This window comes from Vombatus ursinus, unplaced genomic scaffold, assembly GCF_900497805.2.
Source record: "Vombatus ursinus unplaced genomic scaffold, bare-nosed wombat genome assembly UNPS02014926.1, whole genome shotgun sequence".
Classification (NCBI taxonomy): domain Eukaryota; kingdom Metazoa; phylum Chordata; class Mammalia; order Diprotodontia; family Vombatidae; genus Vombatus; species Vombatus ursinus.
The window spans coordinates 1,834,800-1,862,178 of record NW_020954704.1 but is presented as its reverse complement, the minus strand read 5'-3'; the positions used below and the strand labels follow the sequence as shown (position 1 = coordinate 1,862,178).

Sequence of the window (27,379 nt, the reverse complement as noted above, 5' to 3'; positions counted from 1 at the left end):
CCTGTAACACAACTCCTGAATATGAATAGAATAGAATCCACATTGTCCTATACCTCTGACATACGCATGGTACCATCATCCATCTTGTCTTTTCTAAAGTACATGCCTATGTCCTAACACATCAATAGTGCTCAGAATGAAATCAACTGAAAAGGTTTTATATTTTTATATAGGAGAACCAGATGATTCTAATTTCTTTCAGGATTTGGGGTGATGGTGGTAAAGCATCTTACTTGTAATTGCTCAGGATCACTATATTAATTTCCCAATGCCCTTTTTTCAGTCCTTATCCTCTTTGAGAATGTATGGAATTCAATATGAACCTTCTAATTTTGTTCAATTTGGAAATATATATATTGGGAGTTTCAAGTTACAGGTTGCTCAACTGTAACCTAAATTGCCTCAGAAAGGCCAGAGGGCTTGTATTTGTGATTCGGCTCCAGGAATTCCCAACATCTCAGAGTTCCTACGAAAGGTGAGGAAAACCCCACTTCCCTGGTGTGACTGACTCACTGTTGTTCCCTCAAGTTCAAGGCCAAGCTGCCCATTTTGAGAAGTCATGGCAATAAGCCTGGCCAGACCTTCATTTCTCAGGGGATGGACATGACCTGGACCACCTCTGCTTCAACTTACACTGATCCTGCTGTGGGTCCTTGATGAGCATTTTCTGCAGTAGCTCGAGAACATCTTGCTCCCTAAGAGCAGGAAGGTTTGTGAGGTGATGAAGGGAGTAGAGCACCGAATGGCTGTCTCCACCATACAAATGATGCAGGATCTCCCTCTCTGGTATGGGAAGGCTGCAAAGAAAAGATTGAGGAAGTGGGGGCTGGTCTCATAGTACTGTCATGGGAGAGCCTGATGTCCTTTCCTCCTTGATCTTTCTGTTTCACTACTCAGACCACAGATCTCACCTCTCTTAGCACCGAAAAAGAGCCAGATCTAGGATGGAAATTGTCAGTACCCACCATCACTGTGACTCCAGGAGATCCTGAAGGACAAGCCCCTTACTACTAAGTCTCCTAATGTCCACTGACAGAAACTCCCCTGGACTGCAGCACTTTTGGCAAGTGCTAGGACAGTGACCAAACAGAGACCACCATTCTTCTCTACTGTCCCTCTGCTTCTAGAAATCCTAATGAAGTGAGAAGGAGGTGAGCCTAGAACCATAGGTGGGCTGAGGGAACACGAGCCAAGATACTCCTTATGTCAATCTCCCATGGCCAGGGCAAAACTAGTAACTATGTTTGTGTTGAAGAAGGCTACAAGAGTTGATGGGCAGCATCATCAAAAAAGATTTACTACCCCTAGTGGAGAAGTGACCAAGAGAAGACATCACCTATCCTCACCTGTTTCGCTGCAGACACCACTCTAGGACCTCAACATGTGCTGACAAACCATCACAGGCATCTCTGAGGAGCTTGTCACACTCTTCTTGATTCTGCTTTCAAATGGGAGAAAGGAGAGATGTAGACTCAAACACCTGGGGCCAGAGACCAGGACTACCCATATTAAGCCTAACCCTTAAGTCTATAGTTCTGGACATACTCTCATCGCTAGAGAAATCCAAGGCTTCAGAATGGAAGATTTACCTCTGTCCTGTGGAGGGTCTGGAGCAGCAACTTGGCTGACTCCAGGCTCTGACAATGAGTCCATCCCAGAAGCACGAGTAGTTGACTGAGAGGCCGGAATTCCCTATCCAGCAAGCGACTCAGACCTGAAAAGTCTTTTTCCTTCAATAACGTTAGTGCTGTCATCTGCAAGACAAGAAGAGGCTTATGAGAGACTGACAAACCCATAAAAAAAATCTAATTGTACTTGGCTTGAATTATAAAGGTAACAGCTTCTTAGTGTAGGGCTTCTTGGCAATTACAAAGTTGAGAGCAGATTGAATGGGGCCAATTTTCAGGTTCTTCCAAAGGGAACTGCAGCCTACAGTAGGGAAAAGTTTTACTTCTCCATGCATGTCCTGAATCTCCTGAACTCCTCTAAAGAACAGGAAAAAAATGGCATCAGGCCTACTAGACTCTACTGTGACATTCCTCTTTCTCAAGTAATCTCTCGACCTTGCTAACATTCTGCTTACTTCAAGAGACACATGCAACGTAATCACGTGTTACACTGTGGGACCTTTATCTAAGCAGTCGTCCACGTAAGGAATGTACTCCCTCCTTACTCTTCCACGTCAGAGAATCCCTGGCTTCCCTCAAAGCCCCAATCAGGTGACACCTCTTACATGGGGCTGTTCCTCACATCTCTCCAGCCCCCCCGTTATTAATGCTATCTTCCTGTAGAAAATACTTCATATTAAGATCATAGATTTACAGCTGAGACTACAGGGGCAATTTAGTCCAACTTTCTCATCTGAAAAACGAGGAAACTAAGTCCCAGAGAGATTAAGTAACCTGAGGTCGCAGAGATGATTAAATGATAGAGGTCCTCTGACTCCAAATCCAGTACTCTTTCCACTATAAGATACTACCTCTCAACTTTGTAATTATTTATTTGAATACAGAGGATCAACAGATTCAATGCAGGAAGAGATCTTGGAGGTGATATGATCCAACCCCTTCATTTTACATATGAGGTTAAGTAACTTGCCCAAGACCATATAGAAGTTAGGGGATTCAGGCTTTGAAATTCTGGTGCTCTAATGATGTAATTTCAATAGAAGGGATGCTTCTTGTCTTTATAGCCTCGATCCATAGCCCAGTGCCTTGAATAAGATAAGCATTTAATAAATATTTGTTGTATGGGATTATTTATCACAGTCAATCATGTTTATAATGACTAATCTTTGTCATAAGCGTGTACGCAAGGCAACAATAAGTTTTTGCTGAATGAACCAAATCTGCTGATGCAAGCTCTCTGGTCTCCTTACCCCTGGGAGAAGAGAGAAGCACTTGAGATGAATAAGAAGCAAGACACTGTGTAGGAGAGGTTTGTCCTTGAGGAGAAATTTGGGATAAGTTGAGGAAAATTTGAAGAGGAACATACTCTTGGTCCCAGCTTCTGTGAGAGAATGTTGAAAGAAAAGGAGCAAGGTTAAGGAGGTTTAATGAGGACTAAATTATAAGAATTTGAAGAGAGACTCAGGAGAAGGGAAAGGAGAACAAATTAGAAGATAAAACAAATAGGCAGAGTGGACTAGTTGATGGGATAAGTTGTTGAAAAAGGAAACTGGTGCAAAGGAGTTGCATACTAGATAGCTGATACTAAAGAAAGGAAGGTTATTAAGAGGTGATAAATAGCTGTGAAGTCCTTAGGGGTGTAGCATAAATACACCAAAGTAGTCAAAGAACCCCCATGAGGCTAAAAAAAATCACAACTGGTATGGGAAGCAGGAGAGAATTCTGCAGTGACTTGCACTAACTGTGCAAATGTTTGCTTTTCTGTCATAGTCAAGTGACTGATATGCTCCAAGTATAGACTGATGTTCCACCTTGAAGAATAGATGAAGGGACCTGAGAAATGCTTCTCTTTATTCCAGGCCATTAGGGTCATTTAAGTGTTCCTAAAAAAATGAAAGCAGAACTTTAGTGGGGAAAAAAAAAGGGGGATTTGAGGTAAAGGAGGGGAGACTAGACCCTAGTCAGGAAAATGGAGGATGAAAGAGTACTACAGATTATAGGAAGAGAAAGAAAAAGGCACCTCTATACTTACAGCTAAATAACAGATTTAAGGATTTTCCTGAAGAGAAGGAAGCTCTGAAGAGGAGGCAGCTGCTTGTCCTTCAAGGAATCACAGAAGAAGCACCAAAGCTATCAGGGGAGAAATCCTCCAACAAGAGTCAGAGGAAGAAATGAAGAGTGGGGCAGTGACTGATGATTCCCTGCTTAGGGACACCGAAGCAGTTATTAGCTGACCTGCCAACAATGAGAGAAGTCTATTGTCTTCCAAGGGCATATATTTAAGATTTATCAAAATGGAAGTCTGCAATGCAATTCTAGTAATTCAAATAGGCATAAATAACATAGCCAGAAATAGCCGAGAAAGTATTGCCAAAGATTATGAGGTTTCGAGCAAGAGACTAAAGATAACATAGGCACAGGTTGTTCTTTTCTCACTGTTGTTTACTGATAGCAAATGATACAAAAGAAAAAAAGCAATTTGGGAAGTAAACAGTTGGCTAAAATAATGGTGTCTGAGAACAGGATTTGGATTTCCGTGCCATGACTTAAATCGAGTGATTAGAGATATCTACCTGGGGATGGACTAAACTTAATAAAAGCAGATAAGAATGAATGGTTAGTTGGGCATATGCAAACTTAATCAAAAGGACTTTAAACTAAAAAAGGATTGGAAAGGGAGAAAACTGCCAAGCTTTAGGCGATTTTCTAAGCTAGATACCATGGGACAGCTACAATGAAGAAAGAATAGTAGATGAGACATTCAGAAATCATTCGAGATAAAATCCAAGAAAGGAACCAGTGGTAAACTCAATGGCCTCAGCTACCTATATAAATAAAAAATACTTAAAGTTTAAGCAAGAAGCAAGAGGAACTAGTTGTCCTAATATAGGTAGCAAATTTGACCAGAGGCATTACTGAGATTGATGGGATAAAATCCATTATTGGAATATGGCTCTAGATGGGTGTACCTTATTTAAAAGAAATAGGGTGGGTAAAAGGGAAGAAGAATGGGGTAGAGAAGCATTGTATATTAACAAGTTATTCTCATGTGAGGAAATCCAGGAATGTGAGTGGGTAAGAATACTGGAGAACATTTGGACAAAGATCAATGGAAGAAGAAATATGAACAATTTTGTATGCCAGACCACCTGAACAGAAAGAAATAGATGAGTTCAGGAAAAAGATCATAGACCTTGCATGGAAAAGTGATCTAGATACCTTTTGGAACTCTCTCTCGGCCAAAAGGAGAATAGCTAATAACATTCTGATTTGTATTAATAATAATTTTATCCTTCAAAAGGTGGTAGAACTAACAATAGGAAATTCTATATTGGATCTAATTCTCACTAACTAGGAGGAGCTGGTTGCTGGAGTAGAAATGGTGGGGTCCTTGAAGGAAGTAACTATTCCTCCCGAGAGGCTGTGATTAAAGAGAAAAAAAGTTGAGTGTAGTTTGACAGGTACCCTAGGTCTCAGGAAGGCTTCAGAGGAAGGACAAGTAAGACTCCATTCTACAGGGAATGGAAGAATGAAAAATTCTGAAGACCAAGGAAAACAATCCCAATGAGGAAGAAAAACGGAGTTGTCTGAAGAGTAAGCTGTGGCTCCATAAGGAACTGACCAATCAACTTACATTTTTTAAAAGACATGAATAAGGGCAGCGACGTGGCACAGTGGATAGAGCACTGGCCCTGAAGTCACAAGGACCTGAGTTCAAATCCAGCCTCAGACCAAACACTTGACACTTACTAGCTGTGTGACCCTGGGCAAGTCACTTAACCCCAATTGCCTTAAAAAAAGAAAAAAAAGAAAAGACATGAACAGAAGATGGAAGCACAGGCAGGTAAAAGAAGATGAATAAAAGAGTGGCACAGTCCTATAAAAATAGTGTCAGGAATACTAAAGTCAAAATGAGCTGAGGCTGATAAAGGGAGCTGGAGACACCAAAAAGGGATTTCAAGAAGGTTTAGGACTACTGCTGGGGGTAGAGTGAGTATAACTGACCACAGAGAGAACACAGAGTGACTCAACTCTTACTTTGCTTCTGTTTCTACTGTCCAGAAGAATGACCTGTGGACTGGAAATGACAGAACAATAGGTGACAGGGAGCTGATATCCAAAGCAAGTAAGTAAGATGATAGTAAGAGACCACTCAGTCACCTTTGATGGATTTAAGTCACCTTGCCCTAAATTGCATCCTAGGATGCTTAAAGAATGGCTAAATGTGAGAGCTAAGCAAGCTATTGTCAGTAATATCTAAAAAGCTGTGGAAATTAGGAGAGATAATTCAGATGTGGATAAAAAAGGGAAGAGAATAAAGTCTAAAAAGGATAGGCCATAAGTTTGAATTCTTGGTAAAATTCTAGAATGGATCATTTAAAAAAACCAGCCAGTGAACATATAGAAAAGGAAGTGGAGACTACAAAGAGAAAGCATGATTTCATCAAGCAATAAGTCATGCTAGACCAGAGGCAGGGAACCTGCAGCCTCAAGGCCACATGTGGCCTTCTAACTGAGCCCAAGTTTTACAGAACAAATCTTTTTATTAAGGGGATTTTTTTTGTGAAGTTCGACTTCAGTCAAAAGGCTGCACTTGAGGACCTAGAGGGCCACATGTGGCCTCGAGGCCAAAGGTTCCCCACCCCTGTGCTAGACTAACCTTATTTTTTTCCCCACAGGATTACTAAACTTGTAGGTGAAAAGAATGCCTAAAGGTAGCTTGCCTTGATTTTTTAACAGAACATTTGACAAAGTAGTTCAAATTATTCTTGTAGAAAAGATGGAGGAAAGTGGACATAACTGCTTACATGGACAAATTCATAGTAGTCATTCCATTAATAGTTCAATTTCACTATGGCAGGACATCTCCAGGGCCAGAGTGCCCTGGGGATCTGTGTTATTTAACATGGTTATCAATGACTTGGATAAAGGCACAGAGGGCTTGCTCATCAAATTTAATGACACAAAGCTAGGAGATATTGTAGCCAACATGACGGATGATAGAATCAGCATACAAAAATATGGCATCCTTTCTAGGACTCAGCAGTAGGGTCATAACTAAGCTCTGCATCACAGACTGTTCCTCAGGTATTCCTAGACGCAGCTTCTATGTGACAGCAATCCCAGAGCAAGAGCACTGGACTGAATCTAATTAGATGAAATTTGATAGGAGTGGGGGACTTATACTTGGGTTCAAAAAATCAACCTTAAAAGTACATGATGAGGGACAGCTAGGTGGCGCAGTGGATAGAGCAGTGGCCCTGAAGTCAGGAGGACTTGAGTTCAAATCCGACCTCAGACCAAACACTTGACACTTACCAGCTGTGTGATCCTGGACAAGTCACTTAACCCCAATTGCCTAAAAAAAAAAGTACATGATGGGGGGCAGGGAAGCTAGGTGGCACAGTGGACAGAGCTCCGGCCTTGAACTCAGGAGGACTTGAGTTCAAATTCAGCCTCAGACACTTGACACTTACTAGCTGTGTGACCCTAGACAAGTCACTTAATACTGATTGCCTCACCAAAAAAAAAAAAAAGTACATGACAGGTGAACATGGTTAGAGAGCAATTTGTCTGAAAAAGGTCTGGGGGCTTTAGTGGACTGCAAACTCAATCAACACCAGTTAGCAGTGTGGAGTGGGCCGCTACTCAGAAAAGCTAGGGCTACCTCAAGAGGGGCATTTGTTTCTAGGAATAGGGAAGTGAGAGTCTTTGTATACCCTGTCCTTGTCAGACACTATCTGGACTAGTGAGTTCAGCCTTGGAGTGTTAGGCTGGAGAAGATCCAGAGAACAACCAAAGCTCTTGCGTCCAGGTCATATAGACTCCTGTTGTTCTATTTGGCTCTAGAGGGCAGAAACAAGTAGTGGATGGGAAGCTACAAAGACACGAATTCAGGCTTGATGTCCTGGCAGACTTTCTAATGACTAGAGCTGTCTAAAAGTGGACCAGCTGAACTGGGAGGTAATGAGTTTTTTCCTTACTGGAAGTCTTCAGGCAGAGTCTGGAAACCACAGATGATATAAAAGGGGATGCCTTGGGCATGGGTTGGACCAACAATGTTAAATTCTGTGACTCTCTATGAATTATAGAGTAACCCAAATTGCCCATACCAGGATCTGCTCCAGGAAGTGTTTGTGACTACTCAAGCAGTAAAAATAGGCCATCTTCCAGGCCTGAGTTGTATTAGGATTGGAGAAAAGAGTCTGCATTGCCTTCTCAGGATCCAGATGTTCAGAAGGAACTAGAAATCAATAACACAGCAGGAGTTACTGAGGAAAAACCAGGATCTCAATTCCTATGATCAACTCCATTTCTAAACAAGTGATGAAAGAGTTTGTTACTTCACAACCTTCAAGAGCTTTCCCATTTCTCTCTTTGTTCTGAAAAAACCCTTCTTTCTTATTGCTTAATAACTTATCTGTCTCCTACTACTACTACCTTAGTTTATGAAATGTTGCTTTGTCAAAATAATACCCAACACTCTCTAATCCCCATTACTACCTCGTTTTTCTTACCAGATTTCATAGTCTACATGGAGGTTATGGACCCAAAAAAATTAGCATACTAGAATTTAGCAAAGGAAAGGCTCTGGGTAGAGAAGAGAAAAGAAAACTTACCTTTTCCCAATGTTTTAGAACCCAATGGCTTTTCCTTCACCTGTTCTGTGTAGATATTGCCATATACAGCAACCAAGCTCCAGCTAGCTCTCCTTATCAGGCACCCCAAGAGTTGCTCCTCTTGCAAGGGACCACCTTCAGTTTCACAAGCTCTAAGCAGCTCCTCACACAGGAGATGCCATTCAACCCCAAGTGGTTCTGCAGGGCAGCGTAGTATACGCAGAGTCCCATAGATGGCATCAGCTACCCCAGAGGGGATAGGGCTGGGCCCCTTTAAAGACTTCAGTGCTTTCTGAATAAAGTCAATTAACACTTTCTGCAAAGACCAGCCACAGGCTCCTGTGCCATTGTTCACTCCAAGCAAGAGATCCAGCACGGCCTGTGCCTGTGAGGGTGCCTGCCACAGGAGGTCCCAGAGGGTGGAAACAGCTTTTGTGCTCAGCTGGGTTGGCTGATTCTCCCTCTTCCTAATGCTGTCAGTCAAAGGCCTTGTATCATCTTCTGGTATGGCCTCATACAGCTCCTGTAGGAAGAGGAGTTAGTCAGAAATGCCTAAAAGCTGCCACTTTTGTGCTTTCTTTTCTTTCCTTCATTACCAATATGGAATTTGTTACTAAAACCTGTTTCTTCCTTCCAAACGCCTCCGGAGTCATCCCTTCCTCTTTATTCGCTAGTCACCAGGGCCTCATCACTTCATTACTCTAACAACCTCCTACTAGCCTTTCCTGCTTCCGGTCTTTCCCCAAGCCAACATACCCCATATGGTTTGAGATAAGGACTGGCCCTGTGATTTCATTCATATAGGGCCCCCTCCTTTCTGTGAACAACAGCACTTAAAATTAGTAACATGATTTAGAACCTAATTGTTCCAGGTGTTGTGTCGTCTCCTCAACAAGACTCAGCTCCTTAGGGTCAGTGACCATATTTTCTATTTTTCTTGTATGTTGTATAATTTAATGTAGTGCAAGGTACATAGCTGGTCAATAACACTTTTTATAGACTCAAGAACGACTCATGAGACTGTGGTGCCCCTGCTCATATAATGTGACAAGCTATTTCCCTTTCTCTTCTGACAACCAGTCTAACCAATCTATAAGCAGTAGAGAAAATAGGTGAAATAAGTAGCTATACGCTCTGGAAGGATGCCTAAAATACTCTGACAGAGACGTCTCAACCGTTTCCTTCTTGTTTTACCATCCCCACAGCCTCGCAAGGTACCCTGCATGCAACAGGTGATTAATAAATATTTGCTAAATTAAATCAAACCTAGACTGGCATGGGAGGGGAAAGAACACTGTATAGCCACTATCTTGAAAGTCAGCCTCTCCTAGATGCACATTTGCAAAGGGAACAACTTTAATAACTTAGAATAGCCTGGGGAAAGAAACCTGCAATTTAGGCTTTCTTCCTAGTCTTTTCCCCAGAGAAACTCACCTTAAGGATGTCTTCTGGAATGTTATTTTGTAGATCTTCTGATAGCAAAAGAAACTCAGTCCTTCTCCGTAAAGTAGATAGGGGAAATTTCTGGAAGATTTGAAAAGAAGGACCACAGAGGCTAAAGTCAAAGTTGAAGGCAAACAAATTATAGGCAAATATCTCACCTCCACAAGGCTATGAGTTGAGGTCATCCTGATATAAAGTACATTTAATGCAGTGAAATCAGCAAGATCAGAACTGCATGTACACCAATTACAACAATATCAAGAAAAAACTGTGAAAAGAAAGGAGAACAGGGCCAAAGGTGACAGAACTGTGGACAGACCTGGAAGGAGACAAATAACAAAAGCAACTCGTATGCTTATTTGTTAATTATTTAAGTTCTATATATTCCAAAAGTCACTAAACTCTACATACTATATGACCCAATAATGCCACTATTAGGTGTATATCCTGAAGACATCCAAGACAAAGGGAAAGGACCCATGTTGTATAAAAATATTAATATCATAACTTTCTGTGATACTCTAGCTGCAGCAAAATATTAGAAAATAAAGAGATATCCATCACCTGGAGAACAGCTCAACAGATTGTGGCAGGACAGATGGGCACAGCCAGATCTCATGATAACTCAGCAGAGGTCCAGTAAAGCTAGACCATCCCCATACCACAAAGGTGAGACTCAACACAAGTTGTGAATTCTCTTCCTGGACTCTTCCCCTGTAGTTAATAAAATCCCCACTTCCCTCTCACTCTTAGTCCCAGTGATACCGAATGCCTGTCTGAGAGTAAATCATACTACTCCGTCTCCCCTTGTCTCCATCTCAAAGCCCCTTGACATCATCCCTCCATTCTCTTCTTGCCCTTGTCAAGGCCCTCCCTGATTTGTGTACTCTTGATAGAAAGCAGGGGATTGTTTTGTCTTTATATTTGTATCCCCAATACCTAGCACAGTGCCTGGCACGTGGTGGATACTTAACAAATGCACGGCGATTCGCTGATCTCATCCCCTAACGCCCTCTCCATCATATTCCTTCTCTTTCTCTAATATTCGTTCTCTGTGCTACTGATTCCCTCCCTGCTGCTTCCAAACAGCCCATCCTTTCTCTCTCCACCTCCTGGCTTCCCTGGCTTTCTCAAAGTCTCAACTAAAATTTCGCCTTCCACAGGAAGCCTTTTCAAGTCCTTCTTCATTCCAGTGCCTTCTCTCTTTTATCTTTACTTGTCCTGTGGATCGCTTGTTTGTATGTATTTGTTTGCTTGTTGTGAGCTCACTGAAGGTGAGGACTGTCTTTTGCCCCTTTCTGTATCCCCAGTAATTAGCACAGTGCCTGGCACATGCTTAATAAGTGGTTATTGATTTCCTGGACTCCTGTAGTAGCTTCCTATTTGCTCTCCCTGCCTTGAGTCTCTCCCCACTTCAGCCCATCCTCCACACTACCGTCAAAATGCTTTCCTTAAGTGCTGACCACGTTACTCCTCTACTCAAACTCCAGCAGCTTTGTGTTGCTTCCAGGATCAAATATAAACTCCTTTGCTTGGCATTTAAAAGTCCTTTACAATCTGACCCCAACTACATTTCCTGCCCTTCTAGGAATACTGTAGTCCTTCCAGACTGGCCTTCTTAATGTTCTTCCTATACAACCCTGCATCTCCCACCTTGGCATTGGCCATCTCCCATGCCTGGTCTTCTTTCCTCTTCACCTACATCTCGCAAAGTCCCTAATTTCCTCCAGGGCTTAAGTGTAGTGCTACTGTCTATATGAAGGCTTTTCTCAATGTCCCAAGAAACTGGTGGCTCCCCCATAAAACCGTCTCATGTATGCAAAAACCCATGTATGTACATGTGGTATCTAGACTGTAAGCAACATAGGGGCAAAAAAATGTTTCCACTTTTGTCAGTGTATACCAAGATCCTAGCACAGTGCCTGGCACAGATGCTTAATAAGTGTTTGTTAATTGATTGATAATAAAGGGGCAGCAAATCTTATGCTCAAGTCCCCACTTTACTTCTAAGTTGAGCAGATGAGACAAAAGACCATAGTAATCAGCTTCAAACATTTTGGATGACCCCTTTTGTGCTGGAATTTCTGTGCTGATCATGATGAGAAGTAGATATGTGAATTATTCTCTAAGAATATTGAAGGCTTAAGGAAGTGCTGGATACTTATTTTTCAGTATTCTAGAATGGGTGATTTTATATCAAGTTGTGAGAGGCAATGTGAACTGGCCTCAGAATCAGCTGAGTTCTAGTTTCATCTCTGACGTACTAGCTCTGTAGCCTCAGTTAAGTTCCTTGATTTCTCAGGACCTCAGGAAAATCTCTAACTCTACAAATTATCAAGAAGATGGTCATCCACATTGGCAGAAGTTCCTCACTACCTACCGTCTCCACCAGCAAAATCAGAGGTCCAGTCAGAAGAAAAAAAAAAAAGAAGTCTTATCTTCTCATTTCACAATTACATTTAGCCTAGAGGCATAGTTCCTAAACCTTTAAGTTTCACAACCTTTTTCAGTTCAAAAATTAATCTCCTTATCCCCATGGACCAATGAGAACAAATCTGTGGTCTGAGGTGGGCCCATGGACCAACAAAAAACAATGCTATATATCAAAACCCTGATGACATTCGTTATAACTCTTTTAAATAAGAAACAATATTAAAGATATCCCAACCTAAAGTAGGAAACACCTGCCAATATGAAGAGGGATGCTGGATTTACCTACTTTCCATTCAAAATACAAAGAGATAAAAGGGAAAAGCTCTTCACACATAATCCTATTTCTTTCTTTTTTCTTTTTGTTAAATATATCATTTAAAACTTAATACTGAACATGACTAAAATCAATTCTTCTTGGTTAGCAACTAAAGTATTCGGTTACTGTCAAAATGCCCACCAAAATTCTTTGAACATTCATTTTCATTTACTTAGCTTATTTGATTGTAGTTAATGCATAGCCTTTCTTCTAGTTTAAAGATTTTTCTATTTGCATTATTTCAAAAGGGTTTTTCCAGATTTATTTGGCTTTAAAACTCTGATCTTAATGCCAAATAAGTTGACTATTTTCATATGCAAAGAACAAAAAAAGAGTACATGAAGCTGTAAGTCTGTATTATGACCAATTTACTTTAATTTTTAAGTATATACTTAATTCAACGTATTTTCAAAACTGTCTTACTTGTCTGTTTCCTACTGAAATTTTATTCTCTCCTATGCATCTTTTTAAAAATGCTACAATGACCTTCTTTTATTACTATTCTTTTTCTTTCATTCTGGTAACCTCATCACTATTTCTCTTTTTGGTATCACTCCACCCCTCCCCCATGAAAGAAAAAAAAAACCCTTTTATCAAGATATGCATAGTCAAGCAAACCAAATCTTTACATTGGTCATATCTGAAAATGAACATTTCATTCTGCACTGGGTTCATCATCTCTCTGTCAGGAGGTGGGTAGGATATCATCACTGGTCACTTGGAATCTTGGGTTTTGTCACTGCATCAATCAGAGTTCTTAATTTTAATGTCTTTCAAACTTGTTTTTCTTTATGATGTTGTTACTACATAAATTATTCTTTGAGTTCTACTCACTTCAGCCCGTATTAGCTGATTCAAGTCTTCCCAGATGTGTCTAAAACCATCTTTTTCATTATTCTTTATGGTGTAATAATATTCCATTACATTTACTATCATAATTTGTTCAACTATTCTCCAAATGAAATATTTTTGAACATATGGGTTCTTTTCCTCTTTCTTTGATCTCGTTGGGGGTATCGGCTTTATAGAAGTTATCACTGAGTAAAAGGATAGATGCAGTTTAGTCATGTTTGGGGAATAATTCTAAATTGATTTTCAGAATGGATGAACCAATTTACAGCTCTACCAATAATGTATTAGTGTGCCTGTATTCTTGCAATCCCTTCAACAATTGTTATTTTCCTTCTTTTGTCAACTTTGCCAATCTGAAAGGTATGAGGTGGAACTTCAGAGTTGTTTTAATTTACATTTTTAAATTATTAATTTGGAGCATTTTTTCACAAGGATTTTGATAGCTTGAATTTATTCTTTGGAGAAGTGCCTGCTCATATCCCTTGACCATTTCTCTACTGGGGATGGCTATTCTTATATATTTGAATCAGTTTCTTATATATGCCGGATATTAAATCTTTGACAGAAAAATACGTTGCAAAGAAATTTTCATTGTATTCTTCATATTTGTTAGTCTCAGTGGCACTGAATGTAAATGCCTGTTGAATAAATTATATTCTACCTCATTAATTTAATACAAATTATTTAATCATCTCCCTATTTTTGGACATTTAGATTACTTCCAGTTTATTACAACTACATTTCAAACTTCTATGCTAATCTTGGAATAGGTAGCTTTTTTCTTTTTTTTTTTTAAATTTAAATACTTGCAGAGTATATTTACAAAAACGAAATTGCTGGGTCAAAGGGGGTGATTTTGTTGTTGTTGTCAAATGTTAATTTATTGCAATAGTCTCTCTCTCTCTCCTTTTTTTTTTTTTCTGGGCCAGGCAATAGGGTGAAGTGACTTGCCCAGGGTCACATAGCTAGTAAGTGTTATGTGTCAGAGGCTGGATTTGAACTCAGGTCCTCCTGACTCCAGGGCCGGTGCTCTATCCACCGCACCACCTAACTGACCCAATAGTCTCCTTTGTAGCTTTTAACTTGCTGGGCATTCCACAGCTCCACTACTGATGTCATCAATGACATCATGAGGATGTCTGCCATCAATGTTGTAGCCCACAGACTGGGCTGTTCCAAGTGTCTCTTTAATGGTTCCAGAAAGGTCTCTTGCCAAGGATTGGTGCCTCATCTGTTGAGCAATGCTGACAATCTCATCGAGCTAATGTTTCCATTGTGTTTAATATTTTTCTGCTTCTTCCTGTCCCAAGGAGGTTCCTTTAGGGCTTTGATGATCAAGGCTGAGGCAGAAGGCACGGCCTCAATCTGCACCTGTCTGCTCTGAAAGGTAAGTTTCACTGTGATCCTTAGCCCTTTCCAGTCACCAGCTACCTTGGCAATGTCATCACCAACCTTTTTGGGAGACAAACCCAAGGGACCAATTTTGGGGGGCCAGAGCTGATGTGGCACCAACTTCACCACCAGTGCACCTTAAAAACACAACTTTAATTTCATTAGGGTCAAACTTGGGAGGCATGGCGGCAACAAAGGTGGAGGCTTGGCCCGGACACTGTGGGGTGGTTGTCGGTGTCGGATGAACCCAGATTTGGGACGACCAAAAGAAGTTACACCTTCACTACCACGAGCTGGGAGCCAAAAGTGATGACTGTTTTTTTTATGACATTTTCATTAATTTGTGTGTCAGGTCTTTTCAGGAAAGAGTAAAGAAGGGAAGTACAACGACAGTTAAAGGAAGGGAATTCATGTAGGAAGATGTAGGCTTGTACAGCTGCTGGCATCTGTGAGAAATGAGTAAGTTACCCAGGCAGCATATTCTTATTTGAAAGAAAGGTTAGGACTTCTATTTAGAGCTCTAAAGCCAAGCTGACTAACATTTATTTTATTCATTACTTGACAATCATTATCCACAGATTCACAAACAGATTTCATATTCATATCTCTCTTCAACAGTCAAGAATTTATTTACTGTATCTCAAATACAGATGCCAACCATTCTGAGTACAAGACCTACCCTGAAAATATTATCTACAAAAATTACAACAAAATGAAAGGGAGAAAAGCAAAAATGGAATAAAGAAAAGAAGAAGGTCACACACTAACCTGGAAATCAAAAGGGAAACTTTTACCAGAAGTTAGGGGGTTTAGAAAAGGAAGCTCAGCAAGCAGTCTAGAAGAAAGCACGCCTTTTTTGTATGGTTTTGAAGCACTTTGCTAAGGAGGTCAAAGGGTAATGCTGCAGGTTCCGTGTGGGTTTTAGGTAAGTTTAATAAGCTCCCAGAGGACTCATCACATCTTTGAAATTGCTCTGAAAAACAGGGTTACTATGGTTTTAAGGCAAAACTATTTACTTTAATCCTGGGAGAAACCAAGACAAAAGCCATGCTGGGCCTGTGCAGTGAAATGTTGGAAAAGGACAGGGAAGGGAAGGAGTGTCTGGGGATAATGAAATCCCCTGGTGCAGGAAAACTCCTGACCCAGTTGAGCAACCATTCATAAAACAAGCAAATGAGAGGGGAAAGTTCACTTGGCTCAAGAAATTCAATGTTTAAAATAGAAAGATCCCTAATTGAGAACAATAAACTTTTCTTCTTCAGAAACTATTAAACATTTTATTTCAAACTCTTTCATAAGTCTAAAACAAACTACAATCACTGCTCACACAGACACCTTGCTTCTTGTGTCTCCTTTTTCTTGCTTGATTTGGTCATTATGCTGCTAATTAGTATCTTCCCTAGGCAGATGTAGAGGCAGGGAGGAGAGGTCAATTTAAGTCGGCCATCTTAGTTGCTTTTTGGCATCTCTGCTGAAAAGATTTGGTCTCTGGTGACAATAAAACCAGAGTAAAAAGCAATTTGGAATGAAGAAAAGAATGGTCTGATGAGAAGACTTGGAACACAAATGTAGGCGTATAAAAAACTTTTAATGTATACAGTAATTGAAATAAAAGCTAACAAATATTAATCAATAAAGAGTAATCCCAAGAAATGTGTTTTGACTGATTTAGTATTGTAAACTGTTTCTAAAGGGAAGAAAAAAATTATTCTCATGATTAGATTTTTAAAAACTCTACTTGTACCCTTAATATGGTTAATGTGTGTGTGCATGTATGTGTGTGTGTGGGGGGGGGTTGTATGGTAAACTGCATCCTTAGCCACATGTATTACAATGAAGCTTTAAAAATATTTCTGGATTTCAATTATTTACATATTCTTCCACTTACCATATATAATCAATAACTGATTATAGTTTATTAACTTTTTTATTAACATTATGACCTTTTTTCTATCTTCTCCTTCATATTCATCCTTGTGTTCAACAGTTGTCCACACTCACACAGCCTATAAGAAGTTCTATTAATTGAAGCACTATTATGTAAACTTTGGCAAATCTCAGATGAAATCACCAACAACAGAAAACATGAAGATTCCACTACTAACACTTCATTATCAATTTCCACTTCACAGACTAATTTGATTTGTAAAGAAGATCCTTACCCGGTCCCATTCTAGCCATTTTTCTAGCATCAGAAGCCAAATCCAGGCCAATCTTTGGGGACTGTTATGCTGCCCACACCTGAAAAGGCAAGAAGAAATAGTGTTGTTCAGGGTTTCATGACAATATATTTTGACTTCTTCTCTGTGACTTCAGACATAGGTTCCCCTATTTCTCTCAAACCTGAAAAGACAAGATGATTTCAACAAGTAACAAGCAGCCAAAAGCCTAGAAACTTTTCTTTCCTTTTTTTTTTTTGGTGAGGCAATCAGGGTTAAGTGACTTGCCCAGGGTCACACAGCTAGTAAGTGTCAAGTGTCTGAGGTCACATTTGAACTCAGATCCTCCTGACTCCAAGGCCAGAGCTCTATCCGCTTCGCCACCTAGCTGCCCCAAGAAACTTCTATTTAGGAAACCCCCTCATACATACAATACCCAAGATTTATCTTTTTTTTTTTTTTTTGCAGTGCAACCTTGGGATCTAAACTCCTTGCAACTGGTCTTGGGAGTCAGAAGACTTCAGTTCAAGTGCTGGCTCTGACATACTAGCCAAATGTTTGACAATTTTGTGAATCTAAGTTTCCTTGTTTTAGTTCAATCTACTTTACATGGTTGTTAAGTAAATTCAACAAATATTTATTAAATACTTCCTGTGTGTAGTATATTGTATAAAGCAAGAGGGTAGATAAAACATTTAGATAAAAAACTATCCCTGCCTTCATACTCTATATCTTATAGTCTGGGGATAAGACATACATAGGTAACAAAATATTACATGGCAAGTGCATCACAGCGGTTCAAAGTGCTATGTGATAGAAAGAGGGATGGGGATCAGGAAATGCTTCACAGAGTTGGAAGAATATGAATTAGGCTTTTAAAGAATGGGTAGAAATTCAATAGATGAAGAAGGCCAGGGAGGACATTCCAGGAACAGAGGAAAGCATGAAAAGCAACATGAAAATGGGAGTGTACTGGGTGTATTCTGGAGAGGGAAAGTTTTCCTGAGGCCTAGAGTATATGCAAGGTCAGAATATGAGATAACGCTGGGATGTAGCTTAGCACCTACCTTATTTGGTAGGCTCTGAATGCCAACCAAGGAGGTATGAACTCTAGATGATGGGCAGTAAGAAGCTGCTAAAGACTTCTGAGCAGAGAAGTGACCTAAGCAGATCTAGATCTGGTAAAAAAGGATGGGTTGGAAAGGGGAGTAGGAAGAAGTAGAAATACCTGTTAAGTTAATGTGGTAGTCCAGGGGAGGTGATGATGAGGTCCTATACTAGAAGAAGGGATACATGCAACAGATAATCTGAGATAAAACTACTAGGACTTGGTAAGTGATTCTAAATGAGAAGTGTTGGAGAAGTAACAGTTAAAGATAATAGGAAGCTTTTGTTGGGTGGATGGTACTACCACTGGGTTGAGATGGCCCCTCATGCAGCATCAATAAGCAGGGAGTCACTAACTAAAATGATTCCAGTAAGATGGAGGATCATCAAGCCTTATAATCTGCCCTGCTGCTAAGCCCTAAGAACCTGTGGGCTTTACTATCTGCCATATAACTAAATTTATTTCTATAAATGTAATCTTCCCCAATGAGAAATGTGAATTCTGTGAGCAGGGGTAAATCTTGATTTTCTATCTGTATCTCCATTGCTTAGCACAGCTCTTACTACATAGCAACCACTTGATAGAGGCTTTTTTTTTCATTCCTTCATTTATTTAGTGATTGAAAAAAACAACAACCTGGTGAATTTGGCTTTTAGGAAGTCAGTGGTGACCTTGGAACAGCAGTTTCAGAAGTATTCCGGAGGTAAAAATTCAAATGAAAGAGGCTGAGGATAGAATGTGTGGTGACAAAGTGAAGGCACCCAGCATAAACAACTTTTTTCAAGAAGTCTAGCAGCAAATGAAAGAAGAGTGATACAATAGGACCCAGATGGGGCAGAATGGTCAAAAGAACAATTCTTTAGAATTGAAGAGACTAAAGTATGTTTGCTGGCAGATACAAAGGAACCAGTGGGAGAAAATTGAAGATACATTAAAAAGAGGGGGTAACTGATAAAGCAAGGGCCTAGAAAAGGTAGGAGGCAAAGGGATCAGGGATGCGAGTAGGAGGATTAACAAAGTTTCTTCTTCTGAGATCAGAGGAAAGGAAGAGATGGTAGGTGATGATGCTGAGAAGTTCTGAGGAATGGAGGAGGGCTGAGTGACAAGACGACCTTGATCTTCTTGGCAAAGGCTAAATCTTTCTCTCTTTTGTTGATGAAATTCTAATATGTTGTTTCCTTATTGTCATTAGGTTAAATCCATCTGCTGTGAGAGGGTAGTATATGACTCTGTCCTTGAAGAAAGGCAAAAATTTATGTTAATAGTCATTGTGTAGAATGAGCGTGGAAGTCAATAGAACAGAAGGAACTGAAAGTGGTGATGAATTGTGTGAAGAAGTTATCAGATAGGTCCTTCAACGTGTATATCAAAGTCTTCAGGGATGATGACAAAAGATGGCACATAACCATCAACTTTAGCAAAGTCACTGAAGAAGCTGGCAATGACATTGTTGGTGTTGTTCAGTCATATCCAACTCTTTGTGACCCCGTTTGGGGTTTTCTTGGCAAAGACACTAGAGTAGTTTGCCATTTCCTTTTCCAGTTCGTTTCACAGATAAGGAAACTGAGGTAAATAGGGCTAAGTGACTTGCCCAGGGTCACACAGCTAGCAAGTATCTGAGGCCAGATTTGAACTCAGGAAGTTGTCTTCCTGACTCCAGGCCTGAAACTCTCTCCACTGTGCCACCTAGCAAAGAGCTCAAGATCAGTAAAGGATAGCAATAAGAAGAAGGATGGTATAAACGAACTGCATAGGTTTCTAAAGGGAAAAAGGGAGGGAACATACTTAGAGAAAATACCCTGAAGGTAATGGGGAAGAAAGAATGTACCATTCCCTCCTCTTAACCCCGTGATTTGGAAACAATAAGAAAAAGAGTGACCTTCAAGGGACTTGGTACAGTATTTTTAGGGACAGTCAAGGTTGAATTAAAGGGAGAAGGGGGAAGAAGTGTTATTTTAAAATTTTGAGGAATTGGGGGAGTTTGTTGAGTATGGTGAGGTCTAAGCTATGGTTGAGCAGGAGATTAAGAAATTAAGTTGAAAAAGTTAGTAGGATGGATATGTGAGACAAGAGAAGAATTTAGGAACAGGAAAACTTGAACATGTTTGTAGGTATTTAGGAAGGAACCATTAGAGATGGAGAGACTCATAGAAGAGAAGTAAGGATTGCAATAGCAATCTCTAGGAGAAGAAATTAACTTTGCTAAATAGAGCTGTGGTAAAGAAAGTGTTTCCTATTAAACACATACTATTATTGTTATTCTATTTTTATAGGAGGACTGAACTGAGGCCTTTTTAATCTTCCCTTTCATAGGTAAATCCCTCACGTCTAAAGTAAAAAGCAAATTTCTTAAAGAAAGGAACTGTCTTTGTATTCCTAGCACCTAGCCTACTGTTTCCAACAGTGGGAACTTAATGCTTGCTGAACTGAAATTAATTTTTGCTTTCTTAAAACATGCATTTATTTTGAGGTATGCATTGTTTCTTTAGCTCCCTTCCCCTTCTTTCCTATCTTCTTTGCATAAAAAGAAAAGGATATGGGAGTTTGGCTTTTTTTTTTTTTTGGTAGCTGGCAACCCAAATCCAACAGCCACAGTCTAGAACAAAAAACTGTAAGAAAAGTACTTATCCAAAACTTGAGGAAGAAAGAGATCTATTATGTTTCACCTCTCTACTAAGCTGAGGTACAAAAGGTGGAATATAAAAAACAAAAGATTGAATAATATATTTGGCTTCTTTGGCAACAGCAGTTATTAGCAGGAACAATATTATGAATGCAAGATGGAATTCCCTTTCATTCTTTTCCTTAAGGTGCAATGAAATCTTCACCCACATACAGCGGAAGACAGGATTTGTATTTTTGAAGGAATGAAAGAAAATACTCTCTAGAGATGTTTTATCTATCACCTCTTAAAGAGACTAGTTGTAAACAAGAGAAAGCTTGTCTCAGGGGTACTTTCCTGGATAGGCTCTGTACCAAGCTTTATATGATAGTCATAAGCTACTGCTTATAAGTTAGTAAGTGCCTGATAAAAAAAGACTTGGAAAGAATCTGGACTTGTGATTTTTCAACGATATAAGGCAGCAGATCTCAAAGTTTTTGGTGTCAGTACTTCTTTATACTCTTAAAAATTACTGAGGACTCCCTAAAAAGCTTTTGTTTATGTAGGTTATATCTATAATGTCTCAGTAGTATTATGAAAATAGCTTTAATTTTGTGGACCCCCTGTTGCCAAGGCATGCCCATTTTACTTTGTAAACATCTCTTGTATATGCCCCCTTTTCTCCCCGGACACTGCCACCATCTTGCTGCAGGTGCTTACTGCCCCACTCTTACACTTCTGTAATAATCCTCTGGTTGGTCTCTGCCACAGGTCTCTCCCAACTCCAGTCTATCTTCTATCACACTGTCACAGTGGTCTCCCTAAAGCACAGGTCTGACTATATTACCCCTTCTACAAAACAAACTCCAGGATCAAATATAAAATCCTGTTTGGCATCCAAAGCCCTCCATAAGTTGGCCCCTCCTACATTTCCAGTCTTCTTACACCTTACACTCTTCTTTCTCTCCCTACATAAATCTGTGATCCAGTGACACTGGCCTCCTTGCTGTTCCTTATACAAGACATTCCACCTCCCGACTCTGGGCATTTTCATTGGTTGTCCCCTGCGACTGAATACTCTCCCTCCTCATCTCTGCCTACTGGCTTCTCTGATTTCCCTTAAGTCTCAGCTAAAAATCTCACTTTGTACAGGAAGCCTTTTCCTATCCCCCTTAATCCTAGTACCTTCCCTCTGTTGATTATTTCAAATTTATCCTTCATATAATATAGCTTGATCACATATAGGTGTTTGTGTGCTATCGCTACCATTCCATGGTAAGCTCTTTAAGGACAGGATTATCTTTAACTTTTAGATGTATCCTTAGCACTTAGCACAGTGCCTGGCACATAGTAGGCACTTAATAAATATTTACTGATTGACATGAAAAGGTCTAGAAGACTCCAAGCTGTCCCTGGACCACACTTTGAGAACCATTAACAGGAATTCCCTCTACCAATGCAGGTCAGCACCTTCTCTTCAACTTAAGAATCTTAGACACCTTGCCTAGACCACTGAGAAATTAAGCATGTCAAAACAATAAGCATTTATTAGATTCCTACTATATGCCAGACATTGTGCTAAGTACTACCGATACAAAGAAAGGCAAAAACAGTTTCTGTCTTCGAGGAGCTCACAATATAATGGAGAAGACAACATGCAACTAACTACATACAAACAAGATCCATGCCAGATAAACTGGAGATAATCTCAGAAGGAAGGCACCAGTGCTAGCATGAAGGAAGACTAGGAAAAGCTTCTTGCACAAGGTGGGATTTGAGCTGAGAACCTGAAAGAAGCCAGGAGGTAAAAATGAGGAAGGAAAGAATCCCAGGCACGGGGTATATTTAATGAAATGCAGTCAGGAGGTGGAGTGTTCTGTGTAAAGAACAAGAAGGAGGCCAGTTTCACAGATCGAAAAGTACTTGGAAGCGAGTAAGACATAAGAAAACCGGAAAGCTAGGAAGAGGCTAGCTTATGAAGATCTTTAAAAGTCAAACAGGATTTTATATTTGATCCTAGAGGTGACAGGGAGCCACTAGAATTTATTGTACACGGGTTGATATGGTCAGACCTGCACTTTAGGAAGATTACTTTGACAGCTGAGTGAAAGGAAGGACTAGAGTGAAGAAAGACTTGAAGTAGAGAGAACTAGCAGACTACTGTTACTCCCAGTAACATGTACTCCCAGACATGAAGGCCTGCACTAAAATGGAGGCAGTGCCAGAGGAGAAAAAGAGTCATATATGAGAGATGTTATGATGGTAGAAACGACAGCACTTGATCATTGATTGGATATGCGGGGTGGGGCACGGAATTGGTAAGAGTGAGAAGTTGAAGATGACACCTAGGTTTTGAGCCTAGACTGGGAGGATAGCAGTTGCCCTGACAACAATAATAAAGTTAAGAAGAGGGGAAGGTTTTGGGAGAAAGATAGTAAGTTCAGTTTTGGATATATTTAATTTAAGATGTCTCTGTGAAGTATAGTCCAAGTTAAGTGACTTGCCCAGGAACATGTAGCCAGTACGTATCAGAGGCATAATTAGAATTCAGGTGTTTCTGGCTTTGAAGTTAGCTCTCTATTCACCATTAAAGGAAAATTCTCCTCTAGTTACTGAATGTGGGAAAATGCCTAAACAAAACCTGAAATTTCACTCTACTAATTATCTTAACATAAACTTTAATTGACACCTATAAGTAAAGATGTATACGCTAACGAAGGGGTGAATGGGCAGTGTGGGTGATGGAACACTTAGGGTATTTACCTCATCAGGCCTGGACAAGCCACCAGAGCCTGCAGGATCTTTTCCACCTTCTTGGGGATATCCCCATGTCCTTTGTGTAGCTGAGGGACACAGGCCTGTGCCAGTTCCCATTCTCCATGTTTCAGGCACTCACAAAAAAATCCAAAGAGCTGTTCCACCGAGGCAGCTTCCTCTTTTCCAAATGGATGCATTTTCCCAGCACAGAGTGTGGGGGAGCAAGAGGAAAGTGAGCTACACTAAACAAACTGCTCTCAATATTTCCATACTTGGAGCACCTCCTAGAAATGGAAAAACAAATAGGTAGAGTCAGAAAAGCAATAGAGGGAGGTAGACTTAGATTAATCACAATTGCTAGTTGCATCAAAGAAAGGCAGCACTTGGAGAAAAAAAAAGGTTATCATTTCTCATTTTGAAAGTTTAATCAGATAATTTCCCTCCTTACCCTTGGAGGTATTTAAATGAACAAAGTGAACAAACTGAACAAAAGTGTCTAATGGGAGACAATGACAAAAAAGAAATCTCAGTCTACTGAAGAATATGCAAAATATGCACAAATTAAGTGAAAACGTTGTAATTAATTCAGAGTGGTGGAATTGCAGGAAGGCTGCACTCCTAAGGCAGCATCTAAGACAAGCCTTGCAGGAAGAGAAATGTTCTAAAAAGGCAGAAACGAGGAAGGAAGGCATGGGGACAGCCTGTTCAAAGGCATGGAGACAGGAGATGTATCTCCATGGGACCATCCATTACCATTACCCAAGGCTGATTCACAACTCCTCGATCCACCCCTTTCCAAAATGACAACTCCTTCCAGCCTCCAAATCTCCCAAAGAAAAATCACTCCCTTCCCACTCCCTGGAGGGAAACGTCTGGGACAGGAAGCCCCTGTGATTTGGACTATTCTGTCAAGACAGTGAATGCGGAGCCTGGACTGTGACAGGGCCGGAGGGATCAGTCCTGAGCCGGGAGCCGGGGTTCCCCGTTTCGGGGGGTCGAGGAGGGCGCCACCGATTCCCCTGGGGCACCCGGCACTCACCTACTCCCGGCACGGAGAACGGTGCCCAAGCCAGCTCCGCCATGTTTAGAGTTGAGTCAGGTGACAGTTCTTTCCCGGAAGGGAGAGGAGTCAGCGACTTGTCGCCCCGATTGGTGGAGAGACGGAAATATGCAAATGAGCTTCCATACTTTTTGGGGGCATTTGAAGCTACATAATGGAACCTGGAAAACTCAACAGGAAGTGTGGGATCGGATTATTCAATAGACTTCCGGCCCAGGGCCAGACTAAGCGTTTTACCTGTGACAGGACATCCTCTACTACAGGAGTAAACCAGAGGTGTGCTGGCAAATGTTTAGCCACGCGTCTCTTCCTCCCAATACATACACACACGCACGCACGTACGCACGTACGTACGTACGTTCAATCAGCATTACTAATTTTCTAAAGTCTCAATCAATAAAACGATAAATCAAACCCAGTTTTGTAGCGTTTGCCGATTTCCGTGGTGTAAAAGCTCACAATGGAAATTTAACAATAGACTCTCAAGAACCAGTTAAGAGTTGGTATCAAACCCTCCTCTGCAGTCCACTTCTGTTTTCAGCCCCAGCAGGAGACGAAAGCTTTGAGCAGCATTAACCATCGCACCCCACTTTTCCTTCCCTTGTCTCTTCTTCTGCCACACCTCCTACCCCTACTATGATCTCCTAATCTTCTTTCCCTACCCAAAACACGTAGAATGCGTTTTCTTTTTTTTTTCTTTGGTTAGGCAATGGGGTTAAGTAACTTGCCCAGGGTCATACAGCTAGTAAGTGTTATGTGTCTGAGATCACATTTGAACTCAGGTCCTCCTGACTTCAAGGCTGGTGCGCTATCCACTTCGCCACCTAGCTGCCTATAGAATGCGTTTTCTTAACCTAGAGTTGGTGAGCTTTTTTTTTAATCGATAACTTTCAATATCATTATCACTGCTTATAATTCTAAATTTTGTTTTATGCATTCTGAGAAGGGATCCATTGATTTCATCAGAGGGCCAAAAGGCTTCAAAAGTTAAAGAACTTTTGCTCTTAACTTTAACAACTTTAACTTAACTTTAACAAAAAAAACCACCCCAACAGTTCTATTAACCATCCTTAAAAGAAAGGAAATGTAAGGGTGCAGTAGGAGAGGTGGTTCGAAGTCGGTAAGAATACCAAGGTCAGAGTCCTTCCAAGCAGGGTTATACTGTCTCAAAAGCAAACAAACCAAACAGCTCAGGATACTGGTTGTTTGGGTGGAAGGGGAATGGTGACTTGCTTATATCAGAGCTGAAGGGGGAGTAACTTATGGAAATTTGCTATGACACAATCTTTGTGCTATGCAAGCAAAAAAAAAAAAAGACTTGCACCTGTTGTACTGGGTCTTCTGGGCAGCTATAATGAAATAACTATACTTTCACTCTCAAGACCCCCTCATTACCATATTCATAAGATGTAAATGAAGACTTTGACATCATATAAGTTGCTATTGGGCATTGAGAAGTCTTATTGCGCTGGCTTGCACAGTCTTGGGAAAGTCCCTTGACCACAAGGTTGCTGGTGATAGGGTGGGCTATGGAGTGGGAAGCATTTGTGGGAAGTGGTTGTCTATGCAGCATATGGGGGAAAGGGCTAAGAAGAGAGGGGAAAGGGTTGCCTAATCAACATATAGGGAAAGGATGAGGCCTCACTGCTCTGGGGGAAAAATAGAACTTTGCTGTTCATACTCCAAGAGTGGTGCCATGGCCTGGGATGCAATGATGAACCTTCTCTCAATAAATACAGGAAGCAAGGATGTCCATGCTTCCTACTCCTCCCTTCATTATTTGATATAGTTTTAGGAATGTTAGCATTAGCAATAAGACGAAAGAAATTAAAGACATAAAGAAAGGCAAAGAGGAGACAAAATTATCGTTAGTTGTTGATAACGTGATGGTTTGCTGAGAAAATCCTAAGGAGTCAGCAAAGAAACTAATTGAAAATAGTTTCAGCAACATTGCAGGCTATAAAATAAGTCAACAAAAGTCAATGGCATTTCCAAATAATAATAATCCAATCTAAGAAGCAAAAATAGAAAGGGAAGTCCAACACAAAATAAATACAAAATACATGAAATATTTGAGAATCAATCTTCCAAAGTGCACTCAATGTTTGTATGTTTGTATGTGTACACACACAAACATAATGTATATATTCACTTACAAAATGCTCCATAAGGAAAATGATGGACAATTTAAATAGCTGGAGGAATATTCAGTGTTCATGAATAAGTTGGACCAATATAATAAAAATGATCACATTACCAAAGTTAATTTACAAATTTAATGCTAATTTATAGATTAGATAAACTAAAAAGGGATACTTTACAGAGAGATAAAATGACAAAATTCATCTATAGGGAAAAAAAGACCTAGAATATTAAGGGAATAATTTAAAATGTAAGAATAAATGAGGGGGAGGGCATTTTCAGACCTCAAATTATGTTATAAAGCAACAATCACCAAAAACATTTGGTAATGGTTAAAAAATAGAAAAAATATGTCAATTGTCTATATGGAACAGAACATGCTAGAAAAGGAAGAATCAAAATAAATCAAACTCAATAAATCAGTGTTCAATAAACCTGAAAACAAATTACCTATGAAAGAACTACCTATTTAATAAGAACTCTTGGGAAAACTGCAAAGCATTTGGCAGAAATTAGTCTTATACTCATATCTTACACCATATTCCATAATAAATTAAAACTGGACATATGACCTGAATATTAAAGATCACACCATAAAAAAATTAGAAGAGAAGTAGATCATATATATTTTATAACAATGAGTAAGAGATGAATTCTTAACCTAATAAGAGGGTAGAGACAATTACAAGAGTTAAAATAGAGAAGTTTGATAGTATGAAATTGAAAAACTTTTGCATAACAAAATTAGTCCATCTAGGATAAAAAGGGACATAGTCACCTGGGGAAAATCTTTGTATCAAATATTATGATAAAAGTTTGATATACAAGATATACAGACAACTAACAGAAATACATAAGACCAGACAC

The 27,379-nt window shown here is 40.0% G+C and overlaps 1 protein-coding gene and 1 pseudogene across 4 annotated transcripts in view; both read right to left on the bottom strand.

Annotated features, from left to right (window-relative positions):
- The window catches only part of ZFYVE26 (zinc finger FYVE-type containing 26), an 80,996-nt gene extending 56,577 nt beyond the window's left edge, over positions 1-24,419 (bottom strand). For 3 of the 4 annotated variants that reach the window (XM_027843773.1, XM_027843775.1, XM_027843776.1), the window contains exons 1-9: positions 24,350-24,419; positions 23,317-23,594; positions 16,847-16,925; positions 9,683-9,772; positions 8,249-8,771; positions 7,742-7,872; positions 1,590-1,754; positions 1,347-1,441; positions 634-797 (exon numbers count right to left, since the gene is read on the bottom strand). In XM_027843773.1, the coding sequence (XP_027699574.1) occupies positions 634-797; positions 1,347-1,441; positions 1,590-1,754; positions 7,742-7,872; positions 8,249-8,771; positions 9,683-9,772; positions 16,847-16,925; positions 23,317-23,507 (1,438 nt within the window). In that variant the 5' untranslated portion in view covers positions 23,508-23,594; positions 24,350-24,419. The remainder of the gene's footprint in view (positions 1-633; positions 798-1,346; positions 1,442-1,589; positions 1,755-7,741; positions 7,873-8,248; positions 8,772-9,682; positions 9,773-16,846; positions 16,926-23,316; positions 23,595-24,349) is intronic. The other variant, XM_027843774.1, reaches the window with a different exon arrangement.
- On the bottom strand, positions 14,371-14,868 carry LOC114029373 (annotated as a pseudogene).
- Positions 24,420-27,379: the final 2,960 nt, after the last annotated feature.